The 27660-nt window shown below is 36.3% G+C and overlaps 1 protein-coding gene across 2 annotated transcripts; it reads right to left on the bottom strand.

Annotated features, from left to right (window-relative positions):
• Positions 1-2756: 2756 nt before the first annotated feature.
• Positions 2757-27440, bottom strand: LOC111512707 (proton channel OtopLc). Of its 2 annotated transcripts, none has more exons than XM_023168857.2 (11): positions 27107-27440; positions 23932-24177; positions 20424-20519; positions 20151-20368; positions 19987-20070; positions 10757-10920; positions 10442-10568; positions 8988-9233; positions 6671-6756; positions 6420-6600; positions 2757-3484 (listed from the first exon to the last, which is right to left on the bottom strand). In XM_023168857.2, exons 1-11 carry the CDS (start codon positions 27130-27132, stop codon positions 2985-2987), a joined length of 1974 nt encoding a protein of 657 aa, XP_023024625.2. In that variant the 5' UTR covers positions 27133-27440; the 3' UTR covers positions 2757-2984. The 2 variants fall into 2 exon arrangements, with proteins under 2 accessions (XP_023024625.2, XP_023024623.2); XM_023168855.2 differs by having other exon boundaries at positions 2759-3484; positions 6668-6756; positions 27107-27438.
• Positions 27441-27660: the final 220 nt, after the last annotated feature.

Here is a 27660-nt window from a genome sequence, read left to right as displayed (position 1 = left end):
TTTACTAGAGGTGCAATTAACAATGTAATTGTAATAGAGAGAACAAGTGAAATTAATTCTGCTGTGAGCTGAGATTACGTCACTGTTTGGAAGTCAAAATCCTCGTCCTTCATACAACAGCATATCTATATATTATCTAGAGTAACTAGTAATGTGGTTTTTATATGGGTTATCTATTAATTGATAATAATAAACAAAAAGAAAACTTGTGCGTAGGTGGTTTCTAACACATTTATTTGGATTTTTACGATAAGGTAATGTGTAGGAAGATGTATTGAATATGTATCCATAAATATTTTTATAAAAATTATATTATGTGAAGTATGAGTGAAATAGACGAAGAAAACGATAAAACCAGATATACAAATAGAGCATTCATGAAATGAAAAAAATATATTAAACGTGGATACTAACAATAGAAACGTTGTGAAACAACTTGTTTTGGAATCTTTTAATTTTCAATTTTCATTTCTTATCAAAAATTTTTAATTTTCATCTCGTGTTATTAGTTCAATTTTTGTTTTTTTATTGTTGTGTGAATTTTATTTCATTGTAATTTCAGTTTTTTTGCTCAATATGATTGTTATTTTTCAGATTCTTTCTGGGATTTCAAACCAGTTTATATCATATCAGACAATGGAAGTCCGAAACAATGAAATGCAATTCCTAAAAATTCGATCGATTCTGTTTTTTGTATCACAAATTTTTGTCCGATGTTCAATGGACCCATGTTTGGCAGATTACTATAATAGGACTTCAAAGGTAGGTATTTTATTTTCGAAATTGATTGTCAGTTTGTTGTGTCGGAACCATTTTATAATTCACAAGAAACCTGATTCCGCAGATAGTTTGAGCTGTTTTCTTGAAGGGTATCTGTACAAAATAACCGTATCATCGACGAAACTCAATACTCGACCATTTGTTTCGAAATGTAGTAAGTCATTTGAATAAATAAAAAATAAAATAGGACCTAATACAGTACCTTGTGAAACGCCGTAAGTCAGTATTATGGACTGGATTACTTCACGATCAATGGTTCGCGATTGTTCAAAATAGCTTTCAAAAATATTATGAGTTCTTTCGCGGAACTGATAAAACAAGCAGATAAAACTGAACGTTTTTATCTTCTTGTTTGTTCTTTTATGAGGTTAGAAAGCCTGGAAAATGTCTGTGAAAACCTAAACATCCGTAAATTCAAGTCATAATTCACTTATCGAGGAACAAATACAAATCAATATACTCCACAAAACAACACACATCTCTAAAAACAATGAACCTAAAGAAACACCAACACAAAGAATATTACCTGATGTAACCTAAGTACAGGCGAATTTAAAGAGACATCCGGATGGAAAAGAGGTCAAATATCTGCACTAAGGCGTTTTAACTGTATAAAAAAACAAACAAAGAGATAAAACGTTTAGTTTGAGTGAAGCCATGAAGATTCTGCCTACTACTGAAAGCGCTCGCATATAATAATTAGGAGTCATTGAAGTTTTGGAAAATATCTTTGGGTAATCAGCAGTACGGAAGTGAACTCTTTCAACACAAGTTATTCCAATATTTCGATAAAATTTATTATCATCTTCAAGGAAAGCTACAAAATTTGTATGATGATAGTACACTATAAAATTATTATGACAACTCTCAAACTTACTATTAGTGAGGATGGCCCTGTCAAAAACAATGTTACATTTAAACAATTGGAACATGAAACATGTCAATACAATAAACAAGTCACTACATTGAAAGAGGTTGGCTCCTCACTGATTACAAAGAAGATTATTGAATTAAAATTTACTAAAAATCGTATTTGCTTCGAAATTATGGATTACCGGTAAAAGCCATGTGGTTAAAGAACAAAGAGAGAGACAAAAAACAAACAATTGACAATGACAGCTCTCGTGTGATTCAGTTTGAAAAAGTGTGTTAGTTTTCGATGATAAGACTATGGAACAAAAGAGAACTGTTATGGTGCAAGTGTGATCAGAGACATCTGCGCTGTTCTATAAGTAACTCAATGAGAAAACCCAAAAATCAAATATGTAAATCAATTGACAACACCCTCATTAGTTTTGAGGAAAACAAGTGAAGAAGTGTGTTAATGATAGCAAAACCCTGCCATAGGGAGGTTGTAAATTTGTTCAAAAAGAAAATGTTTGAAATGTTATGAATTATATTAATGAAAAACCATAATTATCATTGGTTTGGAAATAATGTAAATATTTGTCAACGTCTAATAGGAAGGCATAGACTTCACGGAGGTGATCAGTGTCTGATCTTCTATTGAGGCAATTATTTGATTGTAACATAAATTGCGTTTCCAAAAACAACCGTTTAGATGTATTTCTTCCAGTTGATGGAATTTTAGTTGAATTATAGTCCATTTTTGAACATTCTTTGGAGACATGATTACTGAGAGCACATCTCTTAGGATGTGATCTACTATTACTTTTATGTCAACTGATTCTGTCTTTGAGTGATCTTGACGTTTGACCGATATATTCCATGTTTGAATTGTAGTAGGGAAGTGCTTGAATTGCATCTTCGCTTGATCTTCCTTCTTTGCATGATCTACATATATTTGTGAAGAGTTTATTTTAAAATCGATTGCTTTCCTTGAAAAATTCCTACATTTTTTGGTATAAAGCTGAAGAATTATTAAGCCAAAACGATATTTTCTCAGTAATTTGAGGTATTGTTAAATACACGTGAAGAATTTAACTGTATAGTGAAATACATATTGTAGTTTTGTAAATTCTTTATTGAAAATCTCACAAACTGGTAACCAAATATAATTTATGGATTTAAATAAAGGATCGGCCAATTTGAATACATATTCAATTGAGGATTCAATAGAGGACATAACATTTTTTTTGTAAAAACCATAACTGAGACGTAAATAGAAGCTAGAAAGATGAATTTTGAGTAACTGGAACTAGCAAATACATACACTGAATTCATACAATCTCATCAACTTTATATTATATCAATGGAAAAAACTGAGTCTGCAATTTTGCTTTGAACTTGTACGCTGTCTTCCAAATTTCGAACAGACAAATAGTCGAATGAAACCTGTAAAAAATTACCAGAGGCATCGATATATGCGTTATAATAGTCCACGCCCATTCACCAAAAAACTCCAAATGGCTGGGACGAAACTCTGCCCTGTTCTTTTCCAAAGTGTTCATCGTCCACATCGCCATGTTTGCAACTATTAAAAACGTTATCAATTCTCTTCCAGGTTTGTTCTTGGTTTGTTGTATATTGCTGCATTTTCTCCACCAACCGTCCAGAACGAAAATTGTTTGAAAACAGGTTTGTATGAAGGCTAAAATTTCCGTTACCATTTCCAAATCATTGAATGAAGACCGTGTGAAGTAGCAGCCGGTGATGGAGAACATGCAGTAAAAGAATATCCCAGTTTGAGACACGACCAAAAGGGTACAGTCAAGACCTATTCCAGTTCTGTTTCCTTCGTGACCTGGAAAGTGAAAATACCATTTCCGATTTCGGTGATACAAATGTGAATTCTTTGAAGAATTAAATTAAAAAAGTTGTATTAATATTCTAGACTGAGGAGTGCAAATTCTGATGATTTGAGTGTCTATCAATATATTTTCTCAACCTCGTTGAGAAAATCTCCCAATCCCTTGACAACGAGAAGATTGCAGGTGCTGTATTTCTTGATTTGACAATACCTTACCTACATCTACCTACATCGACCATAACTGGCTGGATCTATGCCATGCTAGTAAACAGAACTGCAACTACGACTCTTCAAGGTGAGGCTATCAGGTTCAGGGTCACCAGAGGCTGCCCTCAAGAAGGGGTACTATCTCCCCTTCTGTGGTCGCTCCTGGTGGATAGTCTGCACGACAGAAGAAAAGTTGATCTGCAAGCTTATGCAGATGACCTTGTCATCCTGACAAGGTCCACGTCGGGAAGGGTACCTTGTAATGTCCTCCAAAGCGCGTTGGAGGTTGTTCACAGTTGTCGGCTGAGGGAGCAGGAGCAGTCTGTCAACCGCAGCAAAACTGTGTTAATCCCCTTCCCCAAGAGAAGGAAATTGGACGATCTAACGCCACTTTCCCTCAATGGTGGGGTCATTCCATTTGGAACGGAGGTGAAATATCTTTGTCCTTGGCATTGTCCTTGATAGAAGACTCTCGTGGAACGCTCACTTGGAAAAAATTTTACACAAAGCCAGACTGTCTTTATGGACATGTCGGAGGATTTGTGGTTAAACTTGAGGTTTAGGTCTCAAACAAATCCATTGGATTTATGTGATGATTGTCAGACCAATGATCACGTATGGTGCAATTGCTTAGTGGCCGAAGGCTTTACAGAAAACGGCCGAAGCGACAAGCCTGATAGCCAGACAAGCCTGACTTACAGAGACAGGCTTGTCTGGCTATCAGTGGTGCCATCAGTACCACATCGTCAGCGGCTGTGGAGATCCTTTATGATCTACCTCCTCTTCACATTTTTCTGTAAAGAGAGGCTAGATTGACTGCATTAGACTTGTGCACATTGCCAATTGCACAAATCAATTCAATGCAGAGTGCAACAGACTGTTGGTTGACTTTGGAAGTCACAGCATTCTGGAAATGACCTCCAACTGTCAACTAAGAACTGCCTCATAAAGTACTATTCCCGAGTAGGGAGGACTGGATCCTGAGGGAGAAGGAAATATTAAGAGCAGATAGTTGTTGGTTCACAGATGGATCAAAAACACCTTCCGGTTCTGGTGCAGGTGTTTTCAGTCGCAGACCCAGGACAGAGTTATCTACCTGCCTAGGAACTTATGCGACTGTATTTCAAGCGGAAATTTATGTTATTGAATTGTGTGCGGAGAGATTGGATGAATCCAACCTCACTCACAAGTCAATAAAAATATTCTCGGACAATCAAGCGGCGTTGGATGCTCTTCGCTCCCACAGAACAACGTCTAAATTGGTAGCAAACTGCCGATAGGAAGACTGAACAGATTGTCTCTGGTCTGAATTCCTGGCCATACTGGCCTGGAAGGCAATGAAGGTGCTGACTCTCTTGCAAAGGAGGGTGCTGCAAGCAGCTTCATTGGACCAGAACCTGTCATCGGCATTGCTTTGGGCTTTGCCAAACAAACACTCAAAACCTGGATGGCAAGTAGAGTTATGGACTTCTGACAAAACCTACCAGAATTGGCTCACTCCAAGGGGTTCATTCACCCTTCAAAGCTTGATTCCAAACAGTTGTTGGATCAAGGGATGAACTACGATGTCTAACTGGCCTTCTTACAGGTCATGCAGAGACTTGGACTGTCGGAAGACAGTGTGTGTCACCTCTGTCTGGAAAATGATGAAACTGCAGAGCATATACTTTGTGCCTGCCCCGCTGGGGACCGAATCAGGTTCTTTGAGATCGACAGATCCGTACTCTTACCATCTGACATGGAAGATCACTCACCATACAAACTAATCGGCTTCGTTGAGAAGCTGGGTTTATTAGGCCGAGTGTGAAAAGGTGTGTGCCACAATGAGACCTTATGTGTTGCGGTGGAGGGTCGAATTGACCCACTCACTTCAGACCTAATACCTACCTACTTAGCATTCAGACCACATGCCAGGTTATCTCATTTCCTTTTCAATGCCAAAAATAAGATCGACAAGTTGGAAAAATCTGGAATTTATGAGCTTAAGTGTCCGGAGTGTAACAGTGTTTATGAGGGACAATGTGGTCGAAATTTACAAAAACGGTATGCAACCACAAGTTTCCGAATCTAAACGATACGGAAATTCTGCACTATGCAAGGCAGGGTTGCAAACTCAATTATTTAGAATCCTTGGAAATTCACAAGCATAAACATTGCGGGTGCAACCTGTTAAATGATCAACTCGATTTAATTCACTCGCCTGTTTTTAAATTGGCACATCCGCATTGTGAACTGTAAATTCAGGTACTCAATCAAGTAAAGTACCTCTATTTATATTAGTACCTACAGGGGTGGTATATAATGGCGAATGTGATGAATCATCGTTAGTTTATTGTATAAGTTTGAAAAATGTCCTTATAGGACGAAACTGCAGTAACGTTAGTTACAAATAAAAGTGGTGAAAGACATAGAAATTTCCATTCCTCTTTCAATTTGCATTTGTGTTTTGGTACCATACATCTGTCTTTCAAAAAAGTATTGAGTAGTTATTTTTCTGTTTTAGTACTGAACGTGAGATGGATTGATAATAGATCTGAATAATTAAATAATGATACGTTGACTGTTGTGGAAATGAACAATTAAAACACCGATGAGAAGATTTCAAGAGGTCATGTACCCTTCCTTCTGTTGATGAAGAGGATATATACTTCCTCGTTGAACCTGATTCTCTGGTGATAGAACTGTATTATTTTCTGAGAGCAAATGATATGAAACAACTCACCAATTTTTCGGTCATACTTGAACTTCCTCATTTTCAGCATCGCTATTAGAACAGCCAATGTGGTTGCGATGTAGAGTATCAACTCCACTGTATTCACCTCGAAAATCGCCACTGTCACACTCCTCTCAGAACTTGTCAGAACGAAAAACATAATCAACGAGATTATCGTTAAGACAATTATCTGTGAAAGAAAATCTGCGGTATTATTTTCACAATATGCTCAGATGATGGATGGATATAGAACTCACCACGATTCCGGCAAACAACCCTTTATGAGCATTTGAACAATCTATTGTGTAATGTTCATTTGAGCTCAATACTCTGCCTCCGAATGGATCTGGAAATGTAATATGTAATCATGAAAAAGTGTTATTCTGTTCAACTGATGATCTATTCACTCTGTAGAAATTGATATTGAATGTAAGATAGGGAAAAATAACTTTTTTCTAATTTCTATGATTTTTATTCGATTCAACCGGTTTCGGTATATTTAACATTAAACCAGGTGGTTTAATAAACCAAAACCAGTCGAAAAAAATAAAAATCTTAGTAGAAATTAGGCAAAAGTTATTTTTTCTATCCTATATTCGAAAAATTTATTCGAATTATGAAAATTGTTTTGCATTACAGAAGTGTATAAAGAATAATCATCTCTTCTCAACAAACTGAATGAGCTCAAAGTCAAAAATCTCTAGATTCGCTGCATACAAGTATGTTTTCTGTAAAGTATTTTTCTGTCTGACTTTTACCTCCAAAAATCTGGTGAGGGAGTCCAGACTACCTGGTTTGTAAGCATGTGATAACACTAGATCACTAACACCGAATAATATTTTCAACTTGAAGGAAAGCCAATTTTCTGTCCAAATCAGATCTCTTAACGAAGAGTTTGCAGTTTCCAAAACATTGAAGTATGAAATAAATATGTTATTATGGATTTATCCATTTCTCAAAGGGGTATATCATTAGTTGCTATCCTTCTGGTTCTCAGTAACCTTCTGCAGCCAAATTTCGGGCAGCAAGAAATTGCTAAAATGGTTCTTATTTGCAAATAATTTTTTTCAAATTTTCAACAATTCAGACGAACTGAAACTATTCAGACTAGATGTATTTACTATAGACTGAGAAAATTCCAAAAAATACTAAAATTCAAAGTCCTATCTCACTCCAAAAATTCAAAGGATGTTATCAGCATTAAAGTCGGTCAATCATTCAGTTCATATATTTGAGTTTTATAGCTGTTCATCAAATAGTATTAGTGTAAGCGATTCCAGTTTCTGAACTAACTTTACTCGATTGCCTAAAAAAACGAAATTCTCAAGATAATTTTGGAAATGAACAGAAATCTCAAGAGTTTTCGGCTATTTCAAAATTCATCTGAGATTTTTTTCATCCAAGAAAATAATAACGATTCTCAAACCATCATATAACCTAAATATTGGAATTTTCACTGGTTTGCTGATTTTGAAATAATGATTTGTTGTGATAAGATGCTCAAATTGACTCATCAACAAGTGGCTGCTAAATTTCTGGTTGTTCTGAGGTATTCTTTTAAATAAGGGAAGGCATTTTCAGCTGATTGAGTTCCTCTTGAAGACTCAGATTCACAGATACATCATGCTCTTTCGTCGTGCTCTTCAAGGCGAATCGATACACTGAAGGATAGTTCAAGCAGGCCATACGACCCGGTAGAGAGAAAGCCAAAGTAAGCCCAGCTAGGCTGGTCAAGGGAAAAGCTTTCCTTCCCTATGTTAAAAGTGTTATAGACCGGATTGGGAGAATCTTAAAGAAAAATGATGTGACCCCAATATTTAGGCCAACAAAAACTGTCAACTGCGGGTCGGTCTACATTGGAACCACGAAATGAAGTGTTGGCACCCGTCTCTCTGAACATAAAAAAAAATTTCGACCCGAACAGACCGACAAATCAGCTGTAGCCAAACATTATTCCAAATTATCACATTTTAAGATACAGCAGTACTAGATAAAACTCAAAATTATTATCCAAGACTGTATAGGGAGGTAATAAAACTTCAAAATCACAGAAATGATTTCAATAGAGAATAAGAGACAATGAACTATAATGAAATCTGGCTACCTGTTCTCAAAGGTGAACAGACGAGGTCAGATAATCCAATTGAAGGAAATCAAGCCACGCTAACCAAAATTAATATGAAAGCAGAGTTAAATACCACCATCTCAGTTACTGCGGTCGTAATAACGGTAACAACTCGGGCACTATGATTGTTATCACATCGATTTTGCTATTGTCCTCCGCAGTAGTAGACGAAACTTCGAGGATAGAAACCTGCAGAGTACGGCCAAAACACCCGGAAAATAGCTTTCGCACAATCATGGATGTTTACTTCACCGTTATATATTTCAACTGTTTCTAGAATTGTAATTATGTCATATTTAGGTACATTTTCAATTGTATGAAAGCGCTTCTGATAAGTACAATTGTTTCCGAAATTGTCATATCACGACTTTTCACAAATACTATAATTTTCCTTTCTATCGACTCGTGATGCAACGTCATATATCTATAAAATTTATGAAAAACCAACCTACTGAAATGAAATTGGCTGGCTGCCTTATTAGAAGATGTGGGATTCCTGGAATTCTTCTTCTCATTTATGGTTATCGATTCATCTCCCACTTGTTTCCACATTTCAAATAGGATAACAGCACATATCAAGCTGTACTCTATGGTGCAAGGAAATAAAAAAGGACTCGAGTTTGTCACTAGGGATCCCATGACGTTTCCTCTGCAGTATTTTTTACTCAAAGTCAAACGACTTGCATTCTGGGAATGTTCTGAAAAACCCAAACATTAAAACGTTTTGCATATGCTAATAACTTTGAAGTTCAGTTGAAAACTAATCCATTTAGTGTTTGGAAGTGGTTGAAAATGTTTCGTGGCGAATTTCATCAGTTCGGGCTTCCACTGTCTAATATGATTATACCATGAGTCAAATTCTAGGAAGAACAAAAAAATTATAATGAATAGCTGAAATATCACTTATATCAAGAAACCAAACCTGAAATGAAAATACAACAAACAGAATAAAATAATCAAGTTTTAAAATGAAAAATACTACAAAGTAAAAAGAAATGAAACAGAATATAAATGAAAATGAGCGAAAAAATATAAATCAATCGAGAAATTGAAGAAGAATTCAAACCAAGTTTCTTCACGAGGTTTGGATTGTTAGTATCCTCAATCGTCTTCGGGTCATGACTGGACTATTCTTTCGAGAGGACTATTCATAGGTCATCATAACGCGTTCACCTATCTTCTGTTACCTCTCTCCGCTTTACTCAAGCAAAAAAGGCCAAACAGTCAACTGCGTTACCGATTTCCATATGTTGCATATCTCTACGCTATCTTTGCTGAATGCATCGTTGGACAACGTATATGCAGCTTCTTTGAATTTCCTCTTGAACCAGTGTTTCTCTCTGTGGATGATGCCAGTTTGGGGCCAAACTTGGGGCCGCGTTTGATGGCCTGGTTTTCGTGAGGCTGCTACGGATGGTGTTTCTGGATCTGAAGCAGGTTCTGATGTTGTACTTGGAGCTAATTCTTCCTATCCTTTTCCGACAGGGACTGGTTGAGACGGCTTATTTTCCTTGCAAGGCTCTTACTCTCTTCTAGCCGAAGTCTGTTTTGTTTGATGATGCCTAGTTCCTTCTTGAGATCTTCCTTCGTATTACAGAGCCCGAAAGCACGGTCTACTAGAGTCTTGATGATTCCTCTTTTGGTGGATTGATGGTGGTTGGATTCGTGATTCAAATACTTTCCCTTGTGAGTGGGTATTCGGTATACAGCAGATGTTTCCCACCGTTGTAATTTTGTTTGTTCTTTCATAGATTTCGAATCGAAGTATACCCACAGTAGACGATGGAAGTCCGAACTAATAAAATTCAAGAAATGTACTGTCAGATTTAGTGCATACACAACTTGATAATGAAGTAAATGCAGCAAAACATTTTTTCCATATTGAAGACAAACAACTCGTTCTCACCTTCGAGATGAATTATCTCATGTTTGGTTTCTTCCACTAATACATAAAGCCATTCACATAAATTGCAAGCAATCATATGCATAAACCCAAATCTTGCAAGTCTCCTATGTTTATTGTATTCGAAATCCTAAAAAATCATAATGTGAATAAAAACCATAGAAATGAAATTTGCTTCCAAATTAGCAGTCTTCATCAATGCATTTTCTGTCACTACTTCCTATATCTAAGATATCTTCGATTAAGATTTGAGAAAAATAAAACATTTTTGCCGAAAAAGAGCTGAAATAGAATTGTATTACTTTGTCTGGAATTTACCTTGTTATTGAGAAATATGAATTGAACCTGCACTAAAGTGAGGACAATTCTCATTGCTGGCGTTATAGCTTGGATGATGTTGGAATAGCAAGCAGGATTACTCCTTCCTTCAAAATACTGTCCGAATTCCAGGCCTGAATACACCATACTTCCAATTCCAAATGCTGAAAAATATTCTATCATTCAACGAGGACGAGTACCAGGACCCAGGAAATAAAATATCACTAACAGGCTGGGGGTTAATTATAACATGAGAATTGAATGACTGTCTTCGTAAATATGGAAACAAAGTTTTATTTTCATAAAAACCAAGATACTATTATGAATTGGATCGAATTTGCAAAAAATACAATATGAAAGTAGATTTCAAAACTGCTCCTCAACGTATGTTGGTCAGGCTATATGAGTTGTTAAGATTCGTTTCATAGAACACACAGTGTATTTACGAGCTTTGAAGCAGACATGGATTTTCGATATTATATATATATATATATATATATATATATATATATATATATATATATATATATATATATATATAATTTATTACACGATGATGATGATGTTAAATGATTTTAAATTTGATTTAGGTTTTGAAAAATCGAAAAATTTTCAATATTTTTATTATTATTATTTTTGATGAAAATTTCAATCGGCTAGACTCTTATGTTGAGTTTGAATCCTATACCACGTTGTATAGAGATTTTTCTCAACCTCTCAGGTAGATTCAGGCACAAACACAACAATTACTTACCAAACTTTGATTTTTCTAGTGGAAAAAGACACAATTGATCTTAGAAAATATATAACAGTTTCAATTATGAGAGTGAAAATATGTGGAATTCAAAAAATATATAAATTTATCAAATGTCAAAAGAGAAAATTCCTTAAATCTAAGAATGTCCTATATCTACAACGAACAACGAACTATTCAAAGTGAATACACCGAACAAATTTGGTAAATGTCAGTTTATAATTACAGATCACTGTAATTCGGCAGACTTAAATATTTGGTTCAAACTTCTATTTATATGGTCGTGTTGAGTTCTTGGGTATTATCATTATTATATGCATATATTTTTTAGAAATGGTATAGGTAAATACCTTACTTTCCTCCAACGCTGGTGTGTGTGTGGTGTGATATTTCTGCGAAGCTGGAACTCAGATATCTTACTAGACTTGGCTGGATAGGTAGGTTTTTTCACTGAATTTATTATTACAATTCAGTATTGACTACTATTCTGTTTACTTCTTAATTTATATACTATATATTTCAAATTTTAAGGAGAGAAAAATTTAGCGTGGCGTCTCTTTCGTTGCCTCAAGAAGAATCTCGTTGTTGATGAAAAATTGAAAATCTATCTCGTTCCCCTAGTTACCATCTATCAATTTTCACATATACAAATTTTCAACTTCTTTATCAAGAAAATTATCTATTCTACTAATTTAACATTGGCTCTTGAATTTAGATACATTTTCATTTTATAGTTTCGTACAAAAATAGTTAACCTCACTTTTATATAAATATAAATATTTTCCAAAAGCATCACTTGATGTCAGTTTCTAAGGAAGTAATTTACAACAATAAATTTTGAATTTTACATCATTCTTAAATAATAACAATTAGTTTATTATGCTTTTTTCGTTTTTTCATCACAGATGTTAATTTAATTTTATCTGACATTACTTCCTAACCTATATCGGTTATCAGTTTTTTCGTATTTCGATGCATTTAGATGTGAGAATTTTAATATTCGAATTTCCCACTCCTATTTGCTTGTTTCCGGTCAAAGCTGTGGGTTTCAATATATGTACAGGGTGTCTTTGCTCTATTTTTGTATATGAATTTCTTCGTGATGTTGTATTTCGAGTCTTTCATATATATATATATATATATATATATATATATATATATATATATATATATATATATATATATATATATATATATATAAATGCTAAACTGGTTTTTCGGGTATTTGATCCGTGTATGTGATATCATCTTCAATTTCACCAACGTTTCGACAAAATCTCATTTGTCATTATCTAGGTGTGTTGTTACGTGTTCGGAAGTAGAATGTCCTATCTTCTTCATGGCTCTACTCAAACTTAACGTTGTATCTTTTATATGGTTAGAACGCCTTTGTGCAGGTATTTGTTCTTTCCTTCCATCCGAATGTCTCTTTAAATATGCCAGTGCTTGGGTTACATCATATAATATTCCTTATTGACCGTACGACCATGTAGCAAGAACTCCTGATGCACTGCGACATGGTAATCGAAGACAACAGTGAGCAAATCCTTGACATTTGATAAAAATTTACGTGCTTTATTTGGTTTTGGCTTTCCTGGACTTTTCCATAGGGACGATTGGACTTGGGTTTCCATATACTCATTCGTCACCAGTTATGACTCTTTCAAGCAAATTTGGATAGCCGTTGACGTCATTCAACAATTTCTGATAGATATTCATGTTTTCTTGGTTAAAATTCAGTAATTTTGACACGAACTTCGCTGCCACACATATTCTCGATTCTTCAAAGTTCTGTGAGAAAATTGCACCACTTGTGAACATTTTTCCTACTTCAAGTACAATCACTGTATGCCAATCTTAACATTTCAAGGGTTTTGAGCGCCTAATCCCATGTTTTACACAGAATTTGATGCAAATGTTCGTATACCGCGAAATTTTAACGCTCACCCTATTTTTTGAGCAGTCCACTTAGGGCAATGGCAAATGAGCCATATTTTCAGAAATCGAGTTATTCATTTCTCTACAATTCAATAAATTAATTTCCAACGTTAATTCCTGCTTTTGAGTTTATCACCGATTTAATACGAGCAGATTTTTATCAAATTCAGTATAGATGTACACAAAAACTCCTACTTGGCATTTTTCAGAAAGTTTGTACCAGATGAATCAGTTAAGTGAGAACTGGATTGACTCCGCTCCGGAGTTTTCAGTTTTTCGAATCAATCTATTCATCACATTCCACCGGTAATTGATTGAAATCTATTTAAAATTAGGTACAGGACAGGCAAAGAGGCGAATATTTCCAAACTGAACTTTTGGTTTTCAGAAAAGTATAAAGTACTGAAGTATTAATGACAATTATAATAATACAACCTCGATAGATTAGATAATACAGAAAACAGTTGCTACATGAATAGTATTTTACAAGTGTTGTTCACGACGAAGAATTCCAAGAACGAGGTTTTAACGATGAACGAGAATGTTTTCTACTTATCCAACAAACTCAAACAATTGTTCATGCAGTTGCAGTTTCGTAAGAATGTATCATCTTTTCCACCAACCGATTTTCTGGAGTCAACAAGAGGATTGTACCGAATTCTTGGGGTTCTTGTTGAATACTCTTCGTGAGCAAAAAAATCCGCTCTGGATTGAATTATTCCGTACAGTCTATCTCGTCTTGTGTTTGTAGATTTTTTGCTGGAAAAATCCTTACTTATTCAATTTGTAGTACATCTTCAAAAGGTAGCAAAAACGTATGTGATTTTCTGAAACTTCAACTAGCGTTTCCTAATATGATTGATGACCAGTACGTGCAAAGCTTATTGTTGAATCATCTGAAAATGGAACTTTCAACGTGTGATGATCAACTGTATTGCCTAACATGCGCCAAACTAACTGACTGTTATAAGAAAACAAGTATAGCTGAGGCACCAATCTAATAATAACACTGATGATCTTCAAACATGACTCAACCTCTGACGGAAGCACCAAACTCTTACGAAGATTCTAAATAGATTAACACTTCAATCTAGCAGACCACTATCATAATCTTCATGCAGTCATTGTTCACTGTGGTTCTAGCATTGAATCTGGTCATTATTACGCGTTGGTCAAAGACGAAACAGACTGGTTCAAGTTTGACGATAGTCATGTCACTGAGTGTTCTGGCGATGTCTTGAATTTGTTGGAGCCTCTGGAGACTCCCTACATTTTGTTTTATGAAAGAGAGGACATCGGCAGCTCAAGATCTTCAGATGTTGTGGTGTTGCAGGTTTTTCCGGGTTTTCCTGCAGCTGAAAAAGCAAATGCGCCACTGGAATCAATGAAGTCGCCCCGGAGCGCCAATTAATTTGCGTTGTTGTTGTTTCATAATTTCATGATCTGTATTACTTTTTTCCTCACCATTTACCTCGACCAGATATTTTTCTCGGGAGTCCAGTTGAGTCATCCATAAATTCACCAATCGAGTCGGTAGTAAGCTTCATCCAACAGAAATGTTTTGATGGATCTAATTTATGAATATGAGTGTTTTCAAATTCTGTAAGGAGTGTACTACAGAATTTCACTCACCTGTAATATTTACTATTTTCTAGAAAAATGTTGTGTGGGGAGAAATTATTCTCATTGCACTGTTGGATAGATGAATTGATGACAATAATAATGATAATGATGAAAAAAGTGAGTTTATTTAGCTACAAAGCTACTCAATACAGGGTGTAACTGAATACGTGTTAAACATTTACCCACCTTCAGACATTACGCATGCGTCTAGACGTCGGCGCATTGAGCCACGTATTCGCTCAAATATTCCTGAAGTCTCTCTGATTACCTACATCGCGAACAGGAGTACGATAAACCAAATGCTGTAAATGGCCCCAAATAGAGAAATCGAGAGGATTGAGATCCGGGATCGAGCGGGCCACTTCTGTGGTCCTCCTCGACCTATCCACTGACTTGCATATGTTTCCGTTAAATGCTGATATCCCTTCTGACGCCCGAAGGAACTTCCTCCAGCACTACTGGATGCACTTCTCTTGAAAATTGAACGTTCGCCTCACCATTTAATCGAGGAAGTAGAAAATGAGGCTCAATTAAATCATCCCCAATAACTCCGAGCCACACACCGAGCATCCAATTGCAAAATTCAAGACGGTTCGGAAAGTCTCGCGGTAACAGGGCCTGTACTCGTTGCAGATGGTAAGGGTACAAGAGTTGTTCCTTTAAAATTCGAAATACCGTCATATGATCAACATTTAGCTGGAAAGCAATATTTCTAGTACTGGTAGTAGGTTGTTCTTCAATCAAATTAAGAACTGCTTCCTCAAGCTGTGGTGTTCGTACTTCTTGATGGCGACCACAATCCTGCGTTCTTTTGTCGAATGAACCATATTCTCGTAATCGTTGATGAAGTCGAGCAAATATTCTGTGTGAAGGATGCTGTCGTTGAGGATACATTTCAGCATATATTCTGGAAGCTTCTAACCAATTCCCCTGCGACAGACCATAAACGTAATGCATATCAGCCATTTCCTCATTTGTGTATGCCATTTCAATAACAAGTGAATTATTAAATTAACAAATTGAGAACAGAACAACAACACACAATTAGTGTTATTTCAATTTCTAAAATTCACAGACTGACAGCGTCATACCAATTCAATTGTCACTTGGCTAATAGCGACCTACTAGATAGATTAGTTTTGTATTTTCGAATTCATGACGATGTATCTCTGTAGTTGTTCCTAAAATAATTTTTTGCTGCGAACTGGTTCATTTTGGGCAAAAAATCCAAGAGACATTTTTTGTTTAGAATGAAACAGGCTATCGGAAATAAATTTTTGAATGATAAACAAATGATAAGACAAAAAGTTACATTGGAAATTAATTTTGGGGTTGCGATTTCCACCCCTTACAACCATGGGGTAAACCAAATGAATTTCTGGCTAAGTGTCTTTTTAGTAGTACAAAACTTCTGGTCAATTTCAATATTGTAACTTTTTTAGTGCTTGTGAAAAAAATTGTTATACAAATTGTATGTACCCCCTTTAAGGGGCTGTATCTTAACAAGGGATGCTCCAATGAAATTTCTTTATATGAAAGATCCTATCTTTTTTTCGATGAGGAATCACCTCCTTCAATGTTTCACACTTATTTAGTTACACCCTGTATAAATATCAAATAACATAATACAAACAGATCATTGTAATTGTTTAACAACATGTTTCCAAGTGAACTCCGTTCAAAGTCGATATGATAAAAAAATTAAATAGATATTTTGATAAGGCCATCAGATTATTACTCAGAAATTAATATCGTACAAAAAGTAAACACAATTCTCTTAATATTACGGAGTTCTCGTTATTTTTCATTCCTGATGGCAACTTATTATAATTTTGCAAACCAGCTTAGATGTCTGTTACTTGCTACACTGAAAAAGTCAGGATAGAGATCATCATGAAGTCTTCGGGAAAAGAAAACCTCACGAATTCTAGAGAAATGCATACTGATATATCAGTTTATGACCAATAGTGTATGGTTCAACTTGTCTGTTGATCTACTAAAAAAAGTATATTGTCTGCAAACATTACTGTGGAGGCCTGAGAAGTATTTTTGGTGAATCGTCGATACACATCAGAAAAAGCAATGGGCCCAAAATGGAACCTTGGGGAACGCCTATGTTTAACGTTATCCCACCCAGAGCATATTTCATTGTTCTTTTCCACAGAATAACTCTTCGTCCTCTATTCGATGAATAACTGAAAAACAATTTGGGAGAGTTTGTGTAGCAAAATTTCGAAGCAAACTCTATGAAATGCTTGTGTAAATCTCTTCAGTGGAGTCAAAAAAGGCTGAAAACGTAGATTTTCCATTAACGAACCCATGTTTTTAGGTTCATCACAATATTTCATTTCGCAATACGCTCAATTTCTTTCAATTTGAAAATCGAGAATCCACCGATGGGTTTGCAACAGCCACACAGTTAACTTTTCCATCGCTAGTTCGGCAATGAAGTCAATCGATAGGGTTCAACTGCGTTTAAGTAGCTTTAATGATAGAATAAATTGCTGGATTATTACAGAAGGCTACTGCGAAATTGCTGCCCGAATGTAGTTAGGGGAATTTACAATAATTGTTGCATGAATCGGAATGATAATTGCCTTTAGAGATTAATTATGATGGCCGCCTAACTCCATTCATAAACGATTGCAGAATAATCTTGTTTTTTGGTGGAGGAACTGAAAAATATGGAAAACATTAAATAGTCAATGTAGGTAGGGACTGGAGATGTTTTCTGATAAATCGAGAATATGAGTTAATACAGTGTGTGCATAAAAAGCGAGTGTGTATTCATAATTATACAGTGTGGACGTAAAAAGCCTCCTTTCCTAACTTTTGAACGAGACAACAAAACAGTTGGGCTGAAAAATCTGAAGGAAGTTCATTTTACTATTCAATATAGTTGCCTTCAAGGACAACACAACGATTTTGGCGGTCATACAATTTTTTCAATACCATTTTCATGGCAAAATTTGTCTTCAAACTCCAAATAGACCTCAGTTTAGACGGTTACCTCTGCATTGGAGCTAAATTCCTTTTCAGCGAGCATTCTCTTGAGGCCTGAGAAGAGAATAAAGTCGCTAGGGGTTAGATTTGAAGAATACGGTGGATGCAAAAGCAAATCGAAGCCCCATTCGTGCAATTCTGCCATCGTTAACATTGTTTGAAAAATTGTTATGAACAAATGTATTGTTTATGAGACATTTGAACTTTTTGTTGAGAAGATTTTTATCAGTGATGACTATTATGATTTTTAAAAACGAAATCGTTTCTTTGAATACATTTTTATTGCTTAGAAACGCATTTGTTGATTAAACATTTTTTTCCACTAAATATGAATATTGAGGAAATATTTTTTTTTAATCGTAATTTCCATTTCTGATATTCTGAAAAATTTTTTATTTATATTTTCTTTGTTTTTTAAAAAAACAATTCGTTTTGAACAAATTGATTTTTACGATACATTTTTTCCGAATACTACCAAAAAAAAAACAACGTCATAACAAAACACAAAAAGTGACACGTGGTTGATTTTGTTTTTTTTTAGTATTTGAAAAAATATATCGTAAAAATCAATTTGTTTCAAACAAATTGTCTATTAAATAAACAAAGAAAATATGAATTAAAAAAGTTTTTTTAAGAATATCTAAGAGAAATGAAAATTATGATTTTTAAAAAAGAAATCGTTCCTCAATATTCATATTCAGTAGCAAACAATTTTCAATCAACGAATGCGTTTTTCAGCAATGAAAAAACATTTCAAGGGACGATTTTGTTTTCGAAAATCATAATATTCATCACTGATAAAAATCCCCCAAAAACATTTTAAATATCCTATGAAAAGGTGAACAACGGACTATTTGAAATGAAATCTTTGTCACTGTTTGCCACACTTTGGTAATGCCCGACGTTCAAAAGCATCTAAAAATCAGGTGTCGTGTGTCGATCTTAAAAATTTCAGACAATTTCCATTCATTTTATTGCCTTTCTTCAAGGCGTGTTGAGCAACACTGGATTTTTTCAGTCTTCAAAATGAGATATGTGCTGCGTGTTCTTTGAATCGAGTTTCAATGGCTCGCTTAGTCTGACCGATATATTTTTGTCACGTTCTCACAGCTTATTCCAACAAGTTTCGAAGACTACTTTCATGTTCGACTTTTTGAAAATACGATATAGTTCATTAGTATATCTTGGTTCATACTGAAGTATCTTAAACTTAGGTTTTTGGAAAGTAGTTATCGAAAAATCAAACTGAGCGTTTTTGAGTGATTGCAGTGCATTTTCTGATCAAGAATCTGCAAACAAACAATGAAAATTGTATTCAACTGTCAGATAGTTGTTCAAAATATCCACTTCTTGACAAAAATGAAATTATATAAAGTCCTTTTTCATAAGAATTAAGGATAGTCGTTCATTTCAACTCCTAATCTACCTAATCAGTTACAGAGCTGGATTTGCAGGACTGGAGGTCCTGGGCAACGAAGGAGCAGAAACCCCTAATTATTTTTCAAATGAAAGGAACGATTTGTTCTCGTCATATATCAAAAATTAATTGCCAACAAAGAATATGAAGAATAATATCATTATGTTTGTGCAAGTATTGTCTGTAAAAATAGAAAAAAAACTGTTTGGGAAAAAACTGTAAAAGCTGACCGTCGAAATTTGGATATTTTCCAATTTCTATTGTGTAGAGCTTTCCTTTCGGGGGCTCCAGGGTAGTAGTCCCTCCAGCCCTTTCCCTAATCCGCCTCTGATCAGGTACATGAATACACACTGATATACATCTCTCGCGGTATATTTTATTTCATTGCATGGTACGGGTTACAGAAGTTGCTCAGTCCGATACTGTTCTTTTTATATCTCACAATTTCAGTCCTACAATTCCCAAAGGAGCACCCTGTACACAAATGACACTTACCAATGGCCCCAACCCTCAAATAGAAACTCCCAAATTTTGGAAGGGGTTCCGATAGTTTCTTAATTGGTTCTATCTTTGATTTACCTGAAAAATTGAGAAAATCGAACTGAAAAGACAATAGTTTCCCGAAGATTCATGCGTTTCTCGACATGTTTGGAACTTACTCTGAATTTTCAGTATTTCCAACAACACTCTCTCTCTGATTGGAGCGGCAAATAAATATGCGACAAAACCCAAACTTCCTATATACAGGTACAAGTAGAACCCCTGGTAGAAAAACGGCTGAACCTCAGACGAAATTATCTCGGTAACTGGAAACGCTATTCCTAGTACAACTAAAAGTTTTCCATACAGGGCCGACAAAACTTTTGAAAGGGCATCACTGAAAGAAAAATCTGAAAGTTTGGGAAACATTCAAATGGCTGTGTTGAACTCACTCCCCAACTTTTTGGTTCATTCGTGAATTTTTAATAGACTCCGAGTCATTGACGTCCTCATTGGATGCTAAAGCGTCACCATGATCATTGAATAATCTGAAAATTAATTGAAAATCATAAGCATCCCAGCAGTTCAGAAAGGAGGTTTTTGGAGGTGAAACAACGTAACGACCATAGAAGTAGAAACCAGCGAAGTTTGCATAGGTAGAACTATAGACGCGTGCATGTGAAACCTGGAGTGCGAGAAGGGGTATCGGCGTCGAAGGCAGGTCCGTACTCAATTCAAGTTCAAATCTAATATATATAAATTACGTATCACATTGTTTGTCCGCGATGGACTCCTAAACTATTCAACTGATTCCAATCAAATTTGCACACCGTATGCAGTTTGATCTAACTTGGAAGATAGGATAGCTTACATTTCAACTTTCAGTCGCAATATTATTTGTCTATTATTTGACATTCACAATTATCTGTTGACTTTAACAGATGACGATATCTGTTTACTGGATTGAGTAGGTAATCAATAGATGGCGCTGTTATGTTAAACCTACAAACGTATCATACAAGTTACAATTCAATAGCATTCAATTCAATTTGTAGTGAACGAAATACCGTGAAATTCAATTGTTTTCACTTTTTAAATTTTTTGTGTTAGCATAGCTGGCCACGTGTTACTTAGACTAATTGTAAATTAAATTCATATTATAGTGAAGATAATACATTGAAAGTATTCCTGCTTTTTAATTATTAGTGCTTTATTGTTCAAAACTCTTTAATGAAAATATATACATGTAAGTATCACATAGTTATGAAAGTTAATTAATATATCTATGAGAAAATGGTACAAGGCTCCCCACACTTTCCCAATAATTTACAAATTTTCTTTTCATTATTTTTATTTGACCTCTATTAAAAATTATTTTGCACTTCTCATTTCAATGTGCTATAATAGCATGTTCTTCTCAATTATTCAACAGTACGCGTTTGGTCATCAGAAAGATCACCGGAAATATTCTTGGAGCAACCATTTTAACTGGTAAGTTTAAAGGAAAAATGGTCCTGTTTCCACGTATTTTAATGATACCATCAGATTCTACCATACCCTTCAGAAGGCTACAGTTTTCAATTCGTTTAGCTTCTGCTATATCTATAAATACACACATCGGAAAAGTCTAGGGATGTTTTTATAACATACTAAATATCATAAAAATAAATGCATGAGGTCGTTTAATTTCGATTGAAATGGTACACTCGACCACCCTGTAGATTTCTATGCGTTGAACAAAGCCTGCAAAAAAGGATTCTAATCTTTTATCAAGTTTTTTACAAACTGTAGGTTTTCGGCTAAAATGAATAATCTGAAAGTGACGAGTTTGTACATTCTATGCAGTTCTTGCTCAGCAATTAAACTGGAAATATTGTGCTTTAACATGGAACGCCATCACTTACCATTGGCTGAGATGAATAGAGCTGTAGGGCTTCTTCAAGGTGGCATACGACAAAATGATGTAGCTCTTCGTTTGGGGGTCTCCCAAAGTGTTATCAGTCGATTGTGGCGGCGTTTCCGTGAAACTGGCAGTCCAGCCGAACAACATCCAGGGCGAGGACACGCTACAACTGCAGTTCAAGACCGATTTGTGGTCTTAATCGCAAGAAGACAACCGACAATCACAGCACCTGAGTTGGTTAACGTGTTGCAGCAGACGCACCAGGTAACCATTGATCGTGATACTGTCAGAAATCGACTGCATGAAGCAGATCTCCACTACAGAAGTCAACTTAGATGTCCACCTTTGTCGAGAGGCAATCGCGGTAGAAGATTAGAGTGGTGTCAAGAACATCAAAACTGGGATGCAAATTATTGGGCCACAGTTTTGTTTACAGAAGAATCCAGATTTGGATTTTATCCAGATTCTCGTCGAGTAAGACTGTGGAGACGACCTGAAAGTAATAAACGTTTGAGACACGTCCAGGAAGTCCACACATACAGAGGTGGTACAGTAATGCTATGGGGCGGAATCATGATCGGCGGCAGAACTGATCTCGTTTTTCCAAATCGCCCCCTCACAGCTCGACAGTACCTCGACACCATTCTTCTACCTATCGTCCGTCCGTTTGCTGGTGCTGTTGGTGAAAACTTCCACCTAATGCACGATAATGCTCGTCCACATGTCGCGCGTCTAGTGACTGACTGGCTCACCAACGAAGGAGTTGATGTATTGCCATGGCCAGCACAATCACCGGACTTGAATCCCATCGAGTATGCTTCAACGAAGAATTTCTCCGCATATGGGGAACATTCACACAACGTTTCAATTGAGAGAGCTTTCAATCGCTGAATGGGCAAATGTACCTCAACAAGACATTGACAATCTCATTTTGTCGATGCACGATAGATTTAGGGCCGTAATAAACCAGCGTGGAGGCCATACTTTGTACTGATTCCAATTTTTTTTGTATTATGATTTTTTTTCGGGGTACCAAAGAAGGGCCATATTTTTTTTTAGTTTTGATTATATGCGCACTCAGTATTTTTGACCATTTAATAAATTTTGTTGTAAATTACATTCGTTTAAAGCCATCTAAAAAAAAATTATTGCCATTTTTAAAAATATCCCTAGACTTTTCCGATGTGTGTAAGTCTCAAGGCCAAACAATGTCCATTTATGGTTTAGATTTGGAAAATCCATGTTTTTCTCATGGGCAACTATATGTTGCATGTTCACGTGTAGGGAAATTGTCGAATCTATTTGTGTTAGCTGAAGACAGGTTAACCAAAAATATTGTGCACCAATTAGTGCTAAATTAAATTGAAATTAAAAGTATTTATAATAAAGATTTAAAACTATCTACCTTCTACCTACCTCATTTATAAGTTTAAGTGTCACATGTTATTTACTAACAACTTTTTAATATACTTATTTGCTACAAAATTGAATAAAAATTATAATAAATTTCAAAATTATTTTGTATTGATTTTTGTTTAATATAAACTGTACGAAAATTTTAATCAATCGTGTTCAAAGTCCTTCCTCTTCAAATCCCAATCTGGTGAACTTTTATACCAGCTTTAACGTTTGCGTCTTCGTTCGTGAATAATAATTTTATTGTACTAAGGGGTTACGGTAGTAGAACATCTGTAGAACATCTGGAGGTCGCCATATTTTTTTACAAATGGCGTCTATGTTGTTTACTGCAATGACCAAAACATTACCCACAGCAACGCGTGGTCGCGTTTACCTTTACCTACCTTTTATGGATACATATCTGAAATAAATGGTGAAAATAGGTTTTATATTCTATATATTAAATATTCACTTGAAAAAATGTGAAAATTAATTGTCCTTTGTTCTTTTAAAATCAGTTAGCTTTGCTATAAAACAAATCTATCGGTTGAGGATAACTGCTTCGAAATTCAGATGTGATTTGACCCGAACTAACATAAAAACATTGGAAGGTGAATGGAAGCTTATAAACTTTTTCTTGACAATTTGGTCGAACTCACCCCATAATATACCTCCGTTGGTTCATGACAGCATGTGCAGCTGAAAGAGCCACTACTTGAGAAGGTCTTCTAAGAGCTGCGATTATGGATGATGGCCTTCTGGAGTTGTTTTGACTGACATCTTGCTCGGAAGTTGTTCGACAGCTATTCCTTCGGCTGCGTTCTTCATTGGTCACTATGATTTGCGGTACCGGGGGCAGTAGAAAGGTTAGTGTATTCGCGTCCAGTGACGGCGATGGGGGTGGACTGGAAAAAAAAAGACGGGGTGGAGTCGAATAGAGAACAGTGCTAGAGAATGAAGAGAATTGAATTTGTTTTCTGGACCATGGAATGGTGAAGTAACACCAACTATATAATTGTTTCAAAGAAATTCATTGAAAATATTGCAATTTTTGTTTTTAACCTCTCTGATGTTTCACTTCATTTCATTTCAGCTAGTATGTTAGGTTAGGTCCAAAGTGAGTGGGTCTATTCGACCCTCCACCGCAACCCGCAGAGGTTTATTGTGGCTCAGCTTCTCAACGAAGCCGATTAGTTTATATGGTGAGTGGTCTCTCAGGTCTTTCAGTCGCATAGGTTCCTAGGCAGGTTAATATCTCTGTCCTGGGTCTGAAAACCCCTGCACCAGAACCGGAAGATGTGTTTGATCCATTTGTGAACCAACAACTATCTGCTCTTAATATTTCCTTCTCCCGGAGAATCCTTTTTAGGTAATGAAATATCAAACAAATGTGGACCTGTAACATTGAGACCATAGAAAGCATAGCCCTCAAGCTAGTGGATCTCGATATAATCTTTGTGCCTAGTGTTTCAGTAGAGCCTATGAGAGGATATCGACTTTTATTTTGAAAAACTCATACACTAATTTCCCATTATGTACAAGCAGGGTAAAGTCAGTATTTCTAATTTCTTGTAGAAACGTTCACAGGACTCTTATATTACTTATACCAGTGTTTTCTGAAGATGTTTTTAGAGCCAAAAAAACTTTAGCTGCATTAGTTGACCAACCCCAGAAATAGACATCATAGTAAAACCTTGACTGCACTTCAGTATAGTATATAATTTCCAGTTGATCTGAACTGAAAATGTAGCTTAAATACTAAAGCATCGCGATGTGTTTTTTGGAGTTCAAATTTCTGTCAAACGCATCACCCAAAACTTTTCTACAATGGAAACGGATGATTATCCACATCAATGTATAGTACATCAAGAATTTTTTGATGATTGATCATAAAATGCAAACTCTAACGGCCAGAGATAACTGTGTGAAATCTATTTTTCGGGTTTTTTGGCCATGGCCTCTATGTTTTATTACCAGATGTTTCATCTACTACAGCGGTAAACATTATCAAAGTCGATGTGGCTTGCCATGACCCTATTTGTGTACCTTTGAGAATAGGTAGCCAGATTTCAATAATGTTCATTGCCTCTTCTCTTTAATTGGAATTATCCCTATGATTTTGAATTTCGCAGCTGCAAGGAATCCAGTAAACCCTGGGTTTGCTAAGGGTTCTCTGGAGTCCTTAGTTGACCTTGGAGTTTGTCTGATAGTTTTTGCTGGCTCAAGTATTGGTTTTACGTCGTGGTTATCTGAAATTCTTTCAATCCGGTCTATGATCTGTAGAGAATGGAAGGTGAGTGTAGACCCATAGCACTTAAGCCACATGTGACCCATTGTACATCCTCCCGAGGAGTTGTCCTCGTAGGTCATCGTCCATTCTGTCCTTCTCAGGAAAGTGGACAGTTCACTAGGAGACATCTCCTTTTTATCGGTAAGTGAAGACCAAGACTCGCCGAACACACACTATCTTTGGCAACCTTGAGGTGTCTCACTGCGGCCTTTGTTATAGTTTTGGAAAAGTGCCGCGACATTACTGTCGTTGCGCGGCTTCTTCAATCTTCTCGGGGTTCCCTCCGTGGCGGTGCTCAAGTAAGGTCGCTTTCCTGCAGGGGCAGCCGGTTCCTTGCCTTTATTCAAGCCGGAGCTCTTGGCGCCCGCCGCAGGAAGTATCTTGCTGTTGAAGATTGAGTGGAGGAGAAGGGTGCACTTATAGTTGCTGCCACTTCTGCCTCTATCGATCTCTTCCTCCTTTTGGCCTTGGCGCCGCAAATGCGCTTACGCCTCGACCTATGTTTTATTTCACGAGGTGATCTGTCATGTCCAGCCTCATTCAAAGCGGTAGATTGGGGTGGACATTTCTATTTATTCCCAGCCACCACCATAGATTGAGGTGAGCATTTCTGTCTAGCGGCCATTGAGCTGTCGCCGCGATTCCTTATGGCTTGTCTTGGGTAGGCTGGTCCACGGTGGCATGTTTCGCAAAGGCTTTTGAAGAGTTTTGGTTTCCCTCATCCTACTTATTTCTGCCACTGACCAGGAGTTCGGCGACCCCGTCTTTAAGGCCACATTGGCATTTCGGACAGGGCTTCCAGTCACCTGGCCTTTCCCCTATCCACCACCTGGGGAGGCGCCCTCTAGGTAGCCCAACCCACGGGTCCCTAGACGGGTCTGGTCTAGGGAAAGCTTTTCCCTTGACCAGCCTAGCTGGGGTTGCTGTGATGTTCTCCCTCCTGGGTCGTATGGCCGGCTCGAATTCTCCTCCACTGTACCCATTTCCTTCGAAGATATTTTTCAGTTGATTGAGTTCTTCAGGAAGACTCTCAGGTTCACAGATATGTCGTGCTCACCAAACCAAAGTTTTGACTGGTGGTTACAGTTTTTGATTATCACAAAACTGAATAATCACTGTGTTATCTTGATTGAAAATAAGGGAGTTACTGATTCAAAGATGTCATTGCTGGCTAGCATTTCCGTTGTATATTGATTTGGTCGGAGCCTATTATAATCGTGCCTAGGTCATTAGCAAATTTCACGCACTTTACATCAAAAACAGATCAACTTGAAGAGGTCTTGTCAGAAGTGAAGGAATAAAAAAGTATAAAACTCATTTGAATGAAATCAGTTGCAAGACCAACCATGATAAAAGGTACCTACTGTTGTACCTACTGTTGTACTGTTGAACTTTCGTTTGGAAACGTGCATTTTTAATACAGAATTTTTATCGAATACTCAATAACTGCATGAATAAAAATTAAGTGTATTCGAAATCAGAGTATCAAATCTCATGCAATATTCAATTCCGCTGCGGCTTTCTATGAATATTAAACTTCTTACCTAGCTTCTTCCTGCACGGTGTCCATTAGCGGTTTTAATTATCCTCGCACCCAGGCGAGTCGTAAGCTTTCTTTATTAAAAAGTTTACTAAAAATGGCGAAAGTCTACACGCTTACTTCAGAAATAACGGCCCATCTAATTCACGGAAACATGCACCGAACAAACATAAATTAGTTTTAGCGATTATCTCGAAAACTCTCTCCGCATCTTCGCACTGACTGAGCAAAATTTTTGTCTGTTTACTTTTTGTTGCGTCTGCGTGATTTTTTGAAACTTCCCTGAAGCTGGGCAGCTCTAATGAAAAACTAGTACTTCAACAAACACACTCCGCGTGTTTGCTCGAGTCGTTATAACTCCTTCAACTGATAAAATTGCCATGACCATAATAATGAATAGAACAAACAATGGACATTTGATCATGACTTCGAGAATTGATTTCAACAAGAAAAGCAAGTCTGAGGATGTTTCCATTCACACATCACATAAAATGATGTAACAGCCAGTCAAAAGAAAATAATGTTTATAAGGTAGCCTTCTAATTCAGGGTTTGCCAG

The sequence above is a fragment of the Leptinotarsa decemlineata genome, unplaced genomic scaffold (assembly GCF_025532065.1).
Source record: "Leptinotarsa decemlineata unplaced genomic scaffold, Ldec_3_MD MMD2_tig00001621_RagTag_RagTag, whole genome shotgun sequence".
In the NCBI taxonomy this organism is placed as follows: Eukaryota; Metazoa; Arthropoda; class Insecta; order Coleoptera; family Chrysomelidae; genus Leptinotarsa; species Leptinotarsa decemlineata.
Note: the sequence above shows the minus strand (reverse complement) of the source record. Positions and strands in the feature narration are given on the sequence as shown.

Excerpts from the sequence above, each read along its gene's own strand:
- LOC111512707 (XM_023168855.2), bottom strand. The coding sequence starts at position 27,132 with ATGGACACCGTGCAGGAAGAAGCTAG. Across the intron at positions 20,071-20,150 it reads GGAAATACTGAAAATTCAGA|GTAAATCAAAGATAGAACCA; the intron begins GTAAGTTCCAAA and ends TCAATTTTTCAG. Across the intron at positions 3,485-6,419 it reads CAAGTATGACCGAAAAATTG|GTCACGAAGGAAACAGAACT; the intron begins GTGAGTTGTTTC and ends TTCACTTTCCAG.